Source organism: Exophiala oligosperma (genome assembly GCF_000835515.1).
Source record: "Exophiala oligosperma strain CBS 72588 unplaced genomic scaffold supercont1.2, whole genome shotgun sequence".
NCBI classification, from domain to species: Eukaryota; Fungi; Ascomycota; class Eurotiomycetes; order Chaetothyriales; family Herpotrichiellaceae; genus Exophiala; species Exophiala oligosperma.
This window is the reverse complement of record NW_015622819.1, coordinates 2,504,270-2,516,133: the sequence shown is the minus strand read 5'-3', so window position 1 is coordinate 2,516,133 and position 11,864 is coordinate 2,504,270. Positions and strand designations below refer to the sequence as shown.

General features: G+C 52.1%; 3 protein-coding genes across 3 annotated transcripts; 2 read left to right on the top strand and 1 right to left on the bottom strand.

Moving 5' to 3' along the window:
- Positions 1-62: 62 nt before the first annotated feature.
- Positions 63-1,038, top strand: PV06_02329 (uncharacterized protein). Its single transcript, XM_016402997.1, has one exon. The coding sequence runs from the start codon at positions 272-274 to the stop codon at positions 869-871; it is 600 nt and encodes a 199-aa protein (XP_016266894.1). The 5' UTR covers positions 63-271; the 3' UTR covers positions 872-1,038.
- A 3,766-nt stretch (positions 1,039-4,804) lies between these two features.
- On the bottom strand, positions 4,805-6,940 carry PV06_02328 (uncharacterized protein; the record flags this gene model as incomplete). Its single annotated transcript, XM_016402996.1, has 1 exon — positions 4,805-6,940. One exon carries the CDS (start codon positions 6,938-6,940, stop codon positions 4,829-4,831), a length of 2,112 nt encoding a protein of 703 aa, XP_016266893.1. The 3' UTR covers positions 4,805-4,828.
- On the top strand, positions 6,860-9,069 carry PV06_02327 (uncharacterized protein). The gene has a single exon (XM_016402995.1). The coding sequence runs from the start codon at positions 7,248-7,250 to the stop codon at positions 8,970-8,972; it is 1,725 nt and encodes a 574-aa protein (XP_016266892.1). The 5' UTR covers positions 6,860-7,247; the 3' UTR covers positions 8,973-9,069.
- The last annotated feature ends 2,795 nt before the right edge of the window (positions 9,070-11,864 follow it).

The following is an 11,864-nucleotide window of genomic DNA, read 5'->3' as shown; positions in this document are numbered from 1 at the left end:
TTCCCGGAGCATATCCTCGGCTACTAAAAGAGAGTTGGGCGCCCGCCACATCCGAAACCTACAATGCTTCAACATCAACAGGCGGTGAGTATTCGATTTCTACGTCCTGCGAGGAAAGAGAGATAACCAGGTGACAACACCAAACGAAGAGACTTCATCCGTGAACTGTTCAACAGAGCCATGTTATAGGATTACTACAGCCTAGTAGTAGGCTGGATCATTCGACACGACGGCAGCAAAGTCTGGTTCAACATAAATCGAGCATCCAATTATGCCCATCCCGTGGGAGAGGTACATGCCAGGCGGCTTTTATCGCCAGCAGATGACGACTCTACTATCGCCTATAGTAGAACTCCGTGAGAGCCCATTCAGTCAAATACCGCCTCCTTCCCGCCGAAATCTGACCAACAATGCGAACAACGAAAATCATTCCGTGGACTCATACTTTCCTGGCACTTACGAAAGACATGACGGTGTCCGCACTTCATTCGGCTCGATACGCACCATTAGCAGCACAACTTCCTCCAACAGCGAAAGAAATGCCTCTCAATTCCCCGACGCCGAAAAAGAGGAAGCAAAGCTCGAGGATGAAGTCGAGGACCATGGGCTAGATCCTTCCGACCTGAGGGGTACGCATGGTGTGGCTTCTGCCCCTGCTCCGGCTGGCATTCCAAATTTCTCATTGCCCGGTCGTGGCACGAAAAGACCGATCTTCCCCAGTCGCTTTGGGGATGGCAAGATTGAAACTATAGACTGGGCATACAATGTCCGTGATTTTGGTCGACATCGCAGCACAATGTGCCCGCCGGGCCACTGGCGAAACTTCTCTCTGCCTTCGAACGTAGTCATCCGGAGGGCTAGTGTTAGTTAGGAGACTCCTCGAAAGCAAAATCATTTCAGGCGAGAGATGTCCGAGGGTACTCTTTATCTGCAGAGACACTATGTCTGAAGGCACTTCTAGACCAGTACCTCGTCGTCCTCAAATACAGATATATAATGTTATTCAGAGAGAGAGGACTTTTGCTTGCTTCTCTACACCTAGTACTTTTTTTGGACTTTCGCATTTGTTTTTGCTGACGAGTCTGAGAAACCGAGACAAGGTTATTCGCTTTCATGAATATCTCTAGAGAGCTTGTCGGCGGAAAGTATCGTACGTACTTCCCGCATCCTCCAAAGACCCAGAAACTCCACTATATAGTACAATACTAAAGCTCCCGGCACACTTCGCCCCGTCAACTTTTACCATCGAAGCATTTAGTACAACATAAAGACCTCAGCTTTCTTCTTCTTCAAAGGTTTCTCAGAAGGTTTTGCACCCTGGCAAAGATGTCTTTCTCTTCCTGGCAGAGACATCAACGTGCGATTCGAAGACGAGTCTCGGCAAGAAACATTTGAAACTGCCTCTTGAGTATGTTGTGTCGTTAAACACTCTTGGGCACAAATTTTCCGCGAGATTGATTTGCGCAAGTCATACTCTACACCGCGGGCTACACTGTAGGTCAAGGCCGTAGACCATCTGATGTTCGGAAGCAAGTCCTAATGAGGACAATCCAGTTCCCAGGAAGGATGGTGAATTGACCATGGTCATTGGCAAGGACCGGAAAAACATTCCAAACAAAAGAGGCGCTTGAAATTCGTCGTTGGACACGACGTCGGACATAGCGTACGCGGAAGCTTTTACTTCAAACTCTTTTCTGAATTCTGTGGACTTCCCGATGTCTGTACGGATACGTCTTGCTTCCTCATTCTCCCCTAGACCATGCAAGGCTCCAGAACTTAGGGATCGGCCCAGCAAGGTCTTCGATTTTCCCCGAAATGAAGAGTCTCCCAAAGCTCGTTTCAAATTTGATCTTTCCGAGAGACTGATCAGACTCGAGTGATTTGAATTAGGCTTTAGAAAAAATTACGCTCAGATTCATAATATTTCAAAACTAGGCTTTGATTTGGGTCCAAATTAGTTCTGTATTGGTCCATCACTGCGTTCAATAAGATAATATTTAAGTGTAGCTTGAACCGCAGTATTGTAATTGCTAGAGTAGGCTTAGACGCGCACTAATCGACTTGAAGTCAGCATTCTAAAAAGTTTCTAGTCACTCCCGGGAGCCTCCTAGAAATCGAAGAGATTTTGCTTTGAAATTATCGTCTCGTAATATTATAACAGGAGTGGATGAGGAAGCACCAGGTGCACTCAGGGCATGTCTGTAACTCAACAACACACGTCCTCGTTCACTTGTAGCCTCCTGTTGACAGTCGTCGCTTAGTCGCCCTTGCTGTCGTATGGACCTCCGCGACATTCACAGGTGTCAGATCAATTCTTTAACTAGGACTTCGTTGCACACTTCATCGCTCGCACTGCGCGTAGCTGCGCTATCGTTCTTGCAAAACTTGGTTGATTGCATGTCCGTCTATCTACTTGTTGCTCCTGGAAAAGCAGAGGCACTCACACCTCTCGCGTACTCATCAGCCAATCACAGCACCCTTGGCAGGACCCCCTGCTTTTCTCTCTACAATATTAACCCGTCTAATACTTGTCCCACCTCCTCCTCATTTCACACCTTGGCCAGCTCAATATGTTGGTCCTCGACATCGAGAGATTTGCCATGCTCATTGTTCCAAACTTGTCGCTTGATTTCCTCGGACTCTTCCTTGGCGCGACCGGCCGCCTCCTCGAAAGAAATCTTTTTGCCGCTATCGTGATAGATCTCAAACATGCGGTCAATCTCCTCGAGACTGAGTCTCTTGGTCTCGACGTAAAAGTACCAGATGAATGGCACGAAACAGGCGTTGAGGACTGCGAACACGATAAAGAATCGCCAGCCGATGTTGGCAAGGCCTAGACTACTGTCAGCACGGTACAACTGCCCTTTTGGGGGGGGACATACTATCCGGCGTGATCAAAACGATGATGTAGACAAAGAGCCAATTGACCACCATGGCAATGGCAGTCCCGGTGTTGCGCATGGTTTGGGAGTTGATCTCGGAGGGATATAGGTACGGGATGGACACGAACATCAACCCCTGACAGATTCGAGTATTGGTCAGATTTATTCAGAACCCGTCTAGTGACTCGAGGAAGAACTCACATAAGGAACGTAGTACATGAACAGGAAGGCGACTGCCACGCCGTTCCATGCCTTGGTATCCTGGCTCAACCCGGCGGCGACAAAGACGTAACAGAGGCTCATGCATGCGGCGCCAACTATCATCATCCTTACCCGGCCCATGCGATCAATGAGGAGCGCACCGAGAGCTCCCCAAAGAACCATCGTCATGGACGCGACGGCGGCGAGGACAAGGGCCATACGTTCACCGAAGCCGAAGGCGCGCATGAGCACAACGGGCAGGTAGGACGCCGAGACGTTGATGCCTCCCATCTGTTGCATGACGAAGCACCCGGCCCCCAGACAGATGCGATAAAAATTTTGTTGTTTTCCGTTGGTGAAGACTTCCTTGAACCGATCACCCGTGAATTCCCGTTCGTGCTTGAGCTGTTCCAGCACCAGCGCCATGGACTCCGTGACCTCTCGCGAATCGGGAGGAATAGCGGCAAGGCGGCCCATGATTTCCGTCGCCTCGTCGTGGCGGTCCTTGAGGCAGAGCCAGCGTGGCGACTCGGGCATGAAGAAGGTAAGGATGATGCTGGTCAGGGCGAAGAAGATCTGAAACGCGATCGGGAACCGCCAGCTGATTGAGCTCGACTGGACAAAGGAGAAGCCGTAGTTCATCCAACTCACGATCACCACGCCCGACAGGACGAGGGTCAGCTGGATGACGATCATCTTGCCGCGGTGTTTGGCCTTGCTCATCTCGCTCTGCCACATGGGGATGGCTGTGGTGTTCATGCCAGTCCCCATCCCAGCAATCACCCGACCGGGGAACATCTGACCGAGGGAGTACGATGAGGCCTGGATCGTGCCGCCGATCACCACGAGCGTGCAGGCGAGCATGATTGCGCGTCTTCTGCCGAGTATGTCACCGACGAAGATAGAGATGAAGGCCCCAACTATACATCCGAGATAGTAGGTCGAAACTATCTGACCTTGGATTGTCGGGTTCGGATTCTTGAAGGTCTTGACGAACTCGGGATTGGAGAGTAGGCCACCCATTAAGCCTTGATCGTAGCCGAAAAGCAGGAAAGCGAAGCCGCACGCGAGGCTGACGCCGGCGGTCAAAGACCGACCCTGAAGATTTTGAAGCATGTTGCTGAGAATGGGCGACAAGGAGTTAGAATCGAGGTATTGTCCTTCAAGAAGTTATGGTAGGACGTCTGGTTATATAGACAATCAGAAGCGCTAGCTAGACCAGGAGTCGTCACTCAAAAGCAAGCTTCCTTTTCATCTCTCGTGGTCAAATCTGACCCCAACCGTTCCCCGTAAACCTCCTCCATGGGGAAAGGAAACGGACTGGGTACAACGGGTGTCTGGAGAATGTTGACAGAAGATGAAGCTGGATGGCGTTCGAAAGAGCTCGGTTGATGTGTAGCGCCGGTTATATGGACTCGGTCCCCACACCCGAGACCCAAATAGCCATAATGAAAGGCTACTTTTACTACAGGGACTTTATCCCAATTCTAGTCAAGCTGGATATATTCATTCACCCTTGTAGTGTAGCTGCCCATCAAAGAAAGACCCAACCCTTGTGTGACATAGCTGGACACGAGATGTGCCTATCTTCCCGAACATTTTTGCACTAGATTTGTCAGGACCCAAAGGAAGGCTTTCAGGTCAGATTGTTGGAGCAAGACCAGAACGAACCAGACAATCTTACAAGCGCTTACGACGGTCTATAGGATTTACTGTTGGTCTAGACTTGAAATAGTGTTCATTGTCTACTTCAAAAGTGTCCATCGTCGGGCAGAAGAATCTTTCCCGTTATGATAGATATGCTCCATGACCTTGCGTACGATACCGGAAGCATCGAGTCCAAAGCGTGTCATGTTTGCTGGTCCAGCACCAGAATAACCGTAAGAGTCCATGGCTACCGATGCCGTACAATACCGTGCCCAGATAGTCGATACGTACGGCTCCACCGAGATGATATGCCGAGATTTTGAGAGGATCTCGTCCTGGTAAGAGTTGGTCTGCTGCTCAAACAGGTCGATGCAAGGCATGCTCACGACCCGAGTCGGCAGCCCGCTTGACGAGAGCTGAGCCGCCGCCCCAACTGCGTGCTGAAGATCTGACCCACAGGAAACCAACGTGACCAGAGCGTCGTCGCGCTCGACAACAACGTATCCTCCTTTGGCAACTTTGAACCGATCTGTGTTTGGGATTGCAGTAGTGGCAGGGTCTCTCGCCAGGGAAATCATTGTAGGCTGGTTCTTTGCAGACAGTGCTACGAGCCACGCACCGATCACCTCCTCGGCGTCGGCCGGGCGAACGTAACACAGCGATGGCATCGCCCTGTACAGGGAATCCAACTCGACCGGTTGGTGGGTCGGACCGTTCTGGCCCTCGGCAATCGAGTCGTGGGTAGCGATGTGAATGACCTTGAGACCGCTGAGTGCGCCCATTCGAACGCCCGGTGCAGCGTAGAGATAAAACATGAAGAACGTCGCCGTGACGGGCACAATGGTCTGGTGGGAATAGGCCGCAATGCCGTTGGAGATGGACGCCATGGCGTGCTCGCGGATCCCATACCGTATCACTCGGCCCTGGGGATTTGCGCGGTCAAAGATACGTTTTGATTGATCGCCCAGCTGGTTCGACACCCAGAGATCGGCTCCCCCGGCCATGAGACTGGGAACCTCAGACATGAGCTTGTTGAACACCTGTCCATTCCACTGCCGCGTGGCTTGAATCTCGTTTCGCACCTTCAAGGACTTCAGACTTCCAAAATTGAGATCGCCACGAATGCGAGCTTGGAGCTGCTGGCCCTGAGCCGGAAACGCCTCGCAGTATTTGGCAAGCTTCTCGTTCCAGCTCGCTTCCAGCGACTCGCCCGAAGAGACACACCACTCAAAGTGCTGCTTCGCCCTTTTGGAGAGAGTGTGAGTTGAGATACCTTCAGCATAGAGCGCAGCATCCTCATCGCTGTAGGTGCCGTGATGCGATCTGAACGTCCCCGCAGTCGAGGTTCCATATCCGATAGTCGTCCGAATATTGACAAAGGTCGGCTTTGCGTCGGGCGTCGGGCTTTGTGCGAGGCGGAGGGCTGCGATGATGTTCTCGACAGAAGAATCACCGTCAAAAACGTCGATCACTCGCCAGCCCATGGCCACCATCTTGGCATTTGTGTCTTCTGACAAGATCCAGTCGAGCGGTCCGTCACATGTGACGCCGTTGTTATCGTAGCATAAAATCAGATTGTCCAGTCGCAGGTGGCCGGCGATCGCAATCGCCTCCTGAGCCACGCCTTCTTGGATACAGCCGTCACCGGTGGTGCAAAAGACGCGTGACGTGACAATCTCATGCCCCTGGCGGTTGAAGGTTGCGGCGAGGTGTTTAGAAGCTATGGCCAGCCCGACTGCGTTGGCGATTCCTTGGCCTAATGGTCCCGTGGTGACCTCAACGCCGGGCACTTCGATCTCGGGGTGTCCATGACATAGCGTCTCGGTCCACAGTCCGGTCTCAGGGTCAACCTCCTTTGCGCTGGCGTACAGCTTCAACTGGTCAATAGTCATATCGGAGTATCCGGTGACGTGAAGCATAGTGTAGAGGAGAATGGCCGCGTGCCCGTTGGACAATACGAACCGATCGCGGTCGAACCACGCAGGATTTCGAGGGTTGTACCGCATCGTGTGCCTCCAAAGAGCGACGGCCAGAGGTGCCATGCCAATGGCAGAGCCTCCGTGGCCCCCTCCATGCTGTCGACAGCAGTCGATGATAAGCTTCCGAATCTCACGAACTGCTTGTTGGTCATCGTCATGGCCGTGTCTACGGGAGGTAGGAGCATCAATCGTGTGCTCGATCGACCCATTGGTCGCGGTGTTTGAGCTCATTGTCGTCGCTCTTGTCACTCTACAGTCACTGAGGACACATTGAATATCCCGTACCTTTATGAGCCACCAATCGCCACATCCGTACAGCCATCAAGACTCTATTCGGCATGTCCTTCAACTGGAGCTCCCCACCAGACCCTTCCCCAAACCGATACGGATGTATGATGCCAACTTGTTAAGAGATATAGGCAGCATGGGAAGCATGTAGCCGGTTTGCGGTCTCACCACCATCGTTTCACAGTCGGAGTCAGGTTCAAGGTCCAAGTCGGCACATTATTCTGTTTTCTGAAAGGATATATTAGATGCAATGATGTGTGTCATTTACACATATTCTTGTGCACAACTGAGCCTCATGCGACGAGCTATTACCTTCACGGAGCAGAAACTCGAAATGTCATTCTCAACAAACCAAGAACCCCGCCTGATCATCATCGGAGGCGGAGTCGCGGCAATCGCCCTCGGTGTGAAGTTGAAGACTGGGTTGGGCTATACAAATTTCACTGCCTACGAGAAAGAGGATGGCGTCGGGGGAGTCTGGCGCACCAACACCTATCCAGGGGTAGGTTGCGATGTCGACTCGCACTTGTACTCGTTCTCATTCAATCTTAACCCCAACTGGTCTCGACGGTTTGCAGATCAGGCCGAGATTCTTCGGTATATGGATGATACTGTGGACAAGTTCGGCATCCGCGATCACTTTGTCTTTCGTACCAAGGTCACAGATGCGACGTGGATAGAAGAGAAAGGAGTATGGAGAGTCGGTCTATACGACCTCGACACAAAACATCATTTCACCAGGGAGGCGGAGATTTTGGTCTCCGGCTGTGGCGTGCAGTCCTATCCCAAGGCATGCGACATACCAGGGAGCGAAAAGTATCAGGGAACGATCTGGCACTCAGCTCGCTGGAACCACGACTATGATTTACAAGATCGTCGCGTTGCTGTTGTCGGCAATGGATGCTCGGCTGCCCAACTGGTTCCGCACCTGGTCAAAGATGCCTCACAAGTTTATCAATTCCAACGTTCGCCCCAATGGATCAATGAGCGGCCAAACGGTTATTTCACCGGTTTCGATAAATTTTGTTTCCGCTATCTGCCCCTGTGGAACAGGCTGTACCGATTCTACTTGTGGAAGACCACTGACGCACTGCATGAACTCTACACCTCTGAAACGCCGCACGCTATCAAAGCCCGAGCGGCGGCACAAGCGGCAACAACAGCTTATATGAAGAAAACAGCCCCAGAAAAATATCACCATCTTCTGATTCCGGATTTTCCTCTGGGATGCAAACGTCGGGTATTTAATCCAGGATGGCTGGAATGTCTCTACAGCCCCAATCTCGAGCTTACCAATGAGAAGATCATCGAGTTTACAGAACATGGGCTCAAAACGGAGAAGAGAACGATCGACGTGGATGCTGTCGTTTTGAGCACCGGGTACAACATGCAAGAATTTCTCTCGCCTATCAAGGTGGTCGGCCGCGACGGCCTCACACTCTCTGATCACTGGAAGAAGACTCGTGGCGCGCAGGCCTATAAGGGAACGTTCGTCAGTGGCTTCCCTAACTTTGGAATTGTGTTTGGGCCGAATTCCTTCCCTGCGCACAATTCGGTCATCTACACCAACGAAGTTCAAGTCGAGTTCATCATCAAAACGGTTATTCAGCCGATCGTGGCCGGGAATTTCAAGACTATCGACGTCAAAGAGACTGCAGAGAATATCGACGCAAATTTCGTTCAGAGGAGGCTCAAGACGATGGTCTGGAGTGCCAACTGTACGAATTGGAATCGGGATGCTCATGGACGTAACACCACCAATTACCATGACAGCACCTGGATGTTTTGGTATCGTTTGTACTGGCCGGCTTGGAAGGACTTCAACGTGTCGGGTGGAAAGGGCAAACAGCCAATCCATCCTGGGTGGAAGTTGGCCGTCAACGCACTCGGCTTTGGTTGTTTGGCAGAGGCCGCATTCTACTTTTCTCCAACTCTGTTGAAGGCATTTGCCAACCTCAAAGCACACTCATTGTAGATAGCCGACTCAGAGCGGGGTGAAACACATAGCCGAGATACTAGTTGTTTGCTCGAATAGGCTCACGAGGCTACCATCAAAATTGCGACTATAAACCTGTACCAGTTGTTGTGTTTGGTCCATGACTGAGTGTAGAAATCTATTACAAAATAACAGTAAGAGAATGGGTTCTGAACTCATGTCAAACAACCACCTTGCGGCGGTGCTCTACGGCGCTCAAGATCTTCGCATGGAACGGGTGAGCACCGTCCCTCCGCAGCCACATGAGGTCCAGATTCGACCTCGAGCTACGGGAATCTGTGGCTCCGACATCCACTACTACCAGCATGGACGCAACGGCAGTTACGTGGTGCGAACTCCTCTGGTACTCGGACATGAGGCAGCAGGTGACGTGGTGGCGGTGGGCAAAGACGTGACCACGGTCAAAGTGGGCGATCGGGTCGCCATCGAACCACAACGGCCGTGTTCTTCCTGCCGACAGTGCAAGCAGGGCACCTACAATCTCTGTCCTTACCTCAAATTCACTGGCTCGGCGACCGCAAATCCACCAGTTCAAGGATCACTTCAACAGAGCTACAACCATCCCGCCAACTTTGTGTACCGGCTTCCCGAACACCTCTCGTACACTGAAGGCGCACTGATTGAACCTCTTTCAGTCGCAATCCACGCTGTCCGACGTTCGGGGTTGGGAGCTGGACAGTCTGCGCTGATATTTGGTGCCGGTGCGATCGGCTTACTCTGCGCCAGCGTCGCCAGGGTGTCCGGAGCGTCGACCATCGGTATTATTGACATTGACCAATCTCGACTCGACTATGCAAAGTCGTATGGGCTGGCGGATCATGTTTTCAAGATGCCCGCCGACGCAAGTGACCTATGGAGTAAGTCAACGTGGCCCACAAAGCTGGCGGGAGACATACTGCAACAACCCGGATTTGGTTTGGCAGATAAAGTGTTCGAGTGTACGGGTGTGGAGCTATGTGTCAACGTCGGCATCCACTGCGCAGCGCCTGCTGGCAAGGTTGTCTTGGTGGGCATGGGATCGCCACTCCAGCATGTCGACGTCGGAGCGGCAGCAAAACGCGAGATTGATCTATTAGGTCTTTGGAGATACGCCAACACCTTTGAGACCGCCATCGATCTCTTGGGGTCGGGACGCCTCGATGTCAAATCACTGGGCACGCATCAGTTCGAACTCGACCACGCGGCCGATGCATTTGACCTGGTTCTGAAGAAGCCGGCGGGGTTGGTCAAATGCATCATCACGTCGAATTAGCATAGCCAGCCTTTCCAAGCTTGTCCATCGAAATACATGACACGACTAATGCTCAGTTAGATGACACCGGACACTAATGGCAGCGAAGGTCACACGAAATGCGACAGAGCTGCCCCAAAGATTCTTTGCATTTGGCCAAAAAAGCGAGCGATCGTGACAGAAGCTTAGGAACGTTGACCTGGCAATATGGGATCTGGCGAGCAGGCTATATATCTACGAGATCATATTACCATATAGCCGGCAGTAGAGTCTACTGGTCATGGGACAAGGAACCCAGCTAAGAAAGTTTACACCGTCCTCCAAGACAATGCCCCCAAGTCTCTAAACCTTGCGAACCTCGGCCGGAATTTCACAATGCAAAGGTCCGGCACGTCTCATTATCTCCTTTCCTTGCATCAAGCATTGCGAACAACAGGATGCCACAAGACCCAAGAGGATCCTTCAGACCAATAGTCTCCTATAATCGCCGTACGTGCTCCATAGACCAGAAAATGTACTCCGTATCACAACCACCTTTCTTGACTGGGAGGATGTTGTGGGGGCGGAGAGCGGGGAGCAAGACGTGGGATGTGGAGCAAATACGCCCCAAGGTACTGCATCTGAGCCAAGCGCATGGCCTGACACGATGTAGGGATTTTCTGTTCTACTTCTTCTGTACCGAGTTTCTGGTTGGTAAAAAGAATCTGTAATACAACATGCAATGAATCACTGGAAAGCTGCCTACCACAACTAGATACTGCGATTGTGAAAAGTAGGAGAGCTTGCCGGACTTGAACAAAATAAGCTACACGAATGAGTGCACCCTCAAAGGACGCTTGCCAACTTGTTGAAATCACACCATGGCCCTCAATGAGGCAAACCGCTTCCGCGCAGCGAGGGCATGCCAGCGTTGTCACCTTAAGAGAGTTAAGTGCGACGCCATGGTCCATGGTCTTCCCTGCACACGATGTCAAGAGATTGGCAACGACGACTGTGTCCTGATGCAGTCTAAAAGAGGCACCTACCTTCGAACAAGGTCACGGTGGTCCAGGTCACAAAATGCCCAAGGAGTGACCATGGAACCTCCCTCGAACACGAACCCTCACCACTGCCCTTCTCCTGGGCCAAGGAGGACTTCCGCACCTGGGCTAACAACGAGTTCCCGGAGACCTGGCAGACACAACGAGATCCCAACGTCAGAATCCGCTCCGTCCAACACCGGAGATAGAGAGCCGAGCGTAAACCACTCGCGGCCGTCGCTGTCGCCCACCAACGCGGTGTCTGTATCGGCAGTACACCAGTCTAACACAGAGGCTGCGACTTTTCCGAACCCCGGATTCGCCGGGAGCCCTGATTCGACCCATGACAAGGTCTCATGGATCACTATGTTCGACAAGTTCTTCGATGACCTGTCACAGGACCGGAGCTCCGTCGTCGACAAGTGCTCCATCACTTACCTAGGCGAGTCGTTCCCGCTCGCCATGGTCCTCGAGGAGGTTAACGACGGTAGGAGGCCTCGCCTGCACCATGCTGGCCCTCCCATCTCCGAACCCTCAGTCGCCATCGAGCCGTCGGGCTCGAAGCATCCGCCTCACATGCTCCCAGAAGACATCGCCTACCTCGAAGCCAAAGGAGCCTTC

Coding starts and splice junctions, on each gene's coding strand:
- PV06_02329 (XM_016402997.1), top strand. CDS start 272: ATGCCCATCCCGTGGGAGAGGTACATGCCAGGCGGCTTTTATCGCCAG.
- PV06_02327 (XM_016402995.1), top strand. CDS start 7,248: ATGATGTGTGTCATTTACACATATTCTTGTGCACAACTGAGCCTCATG.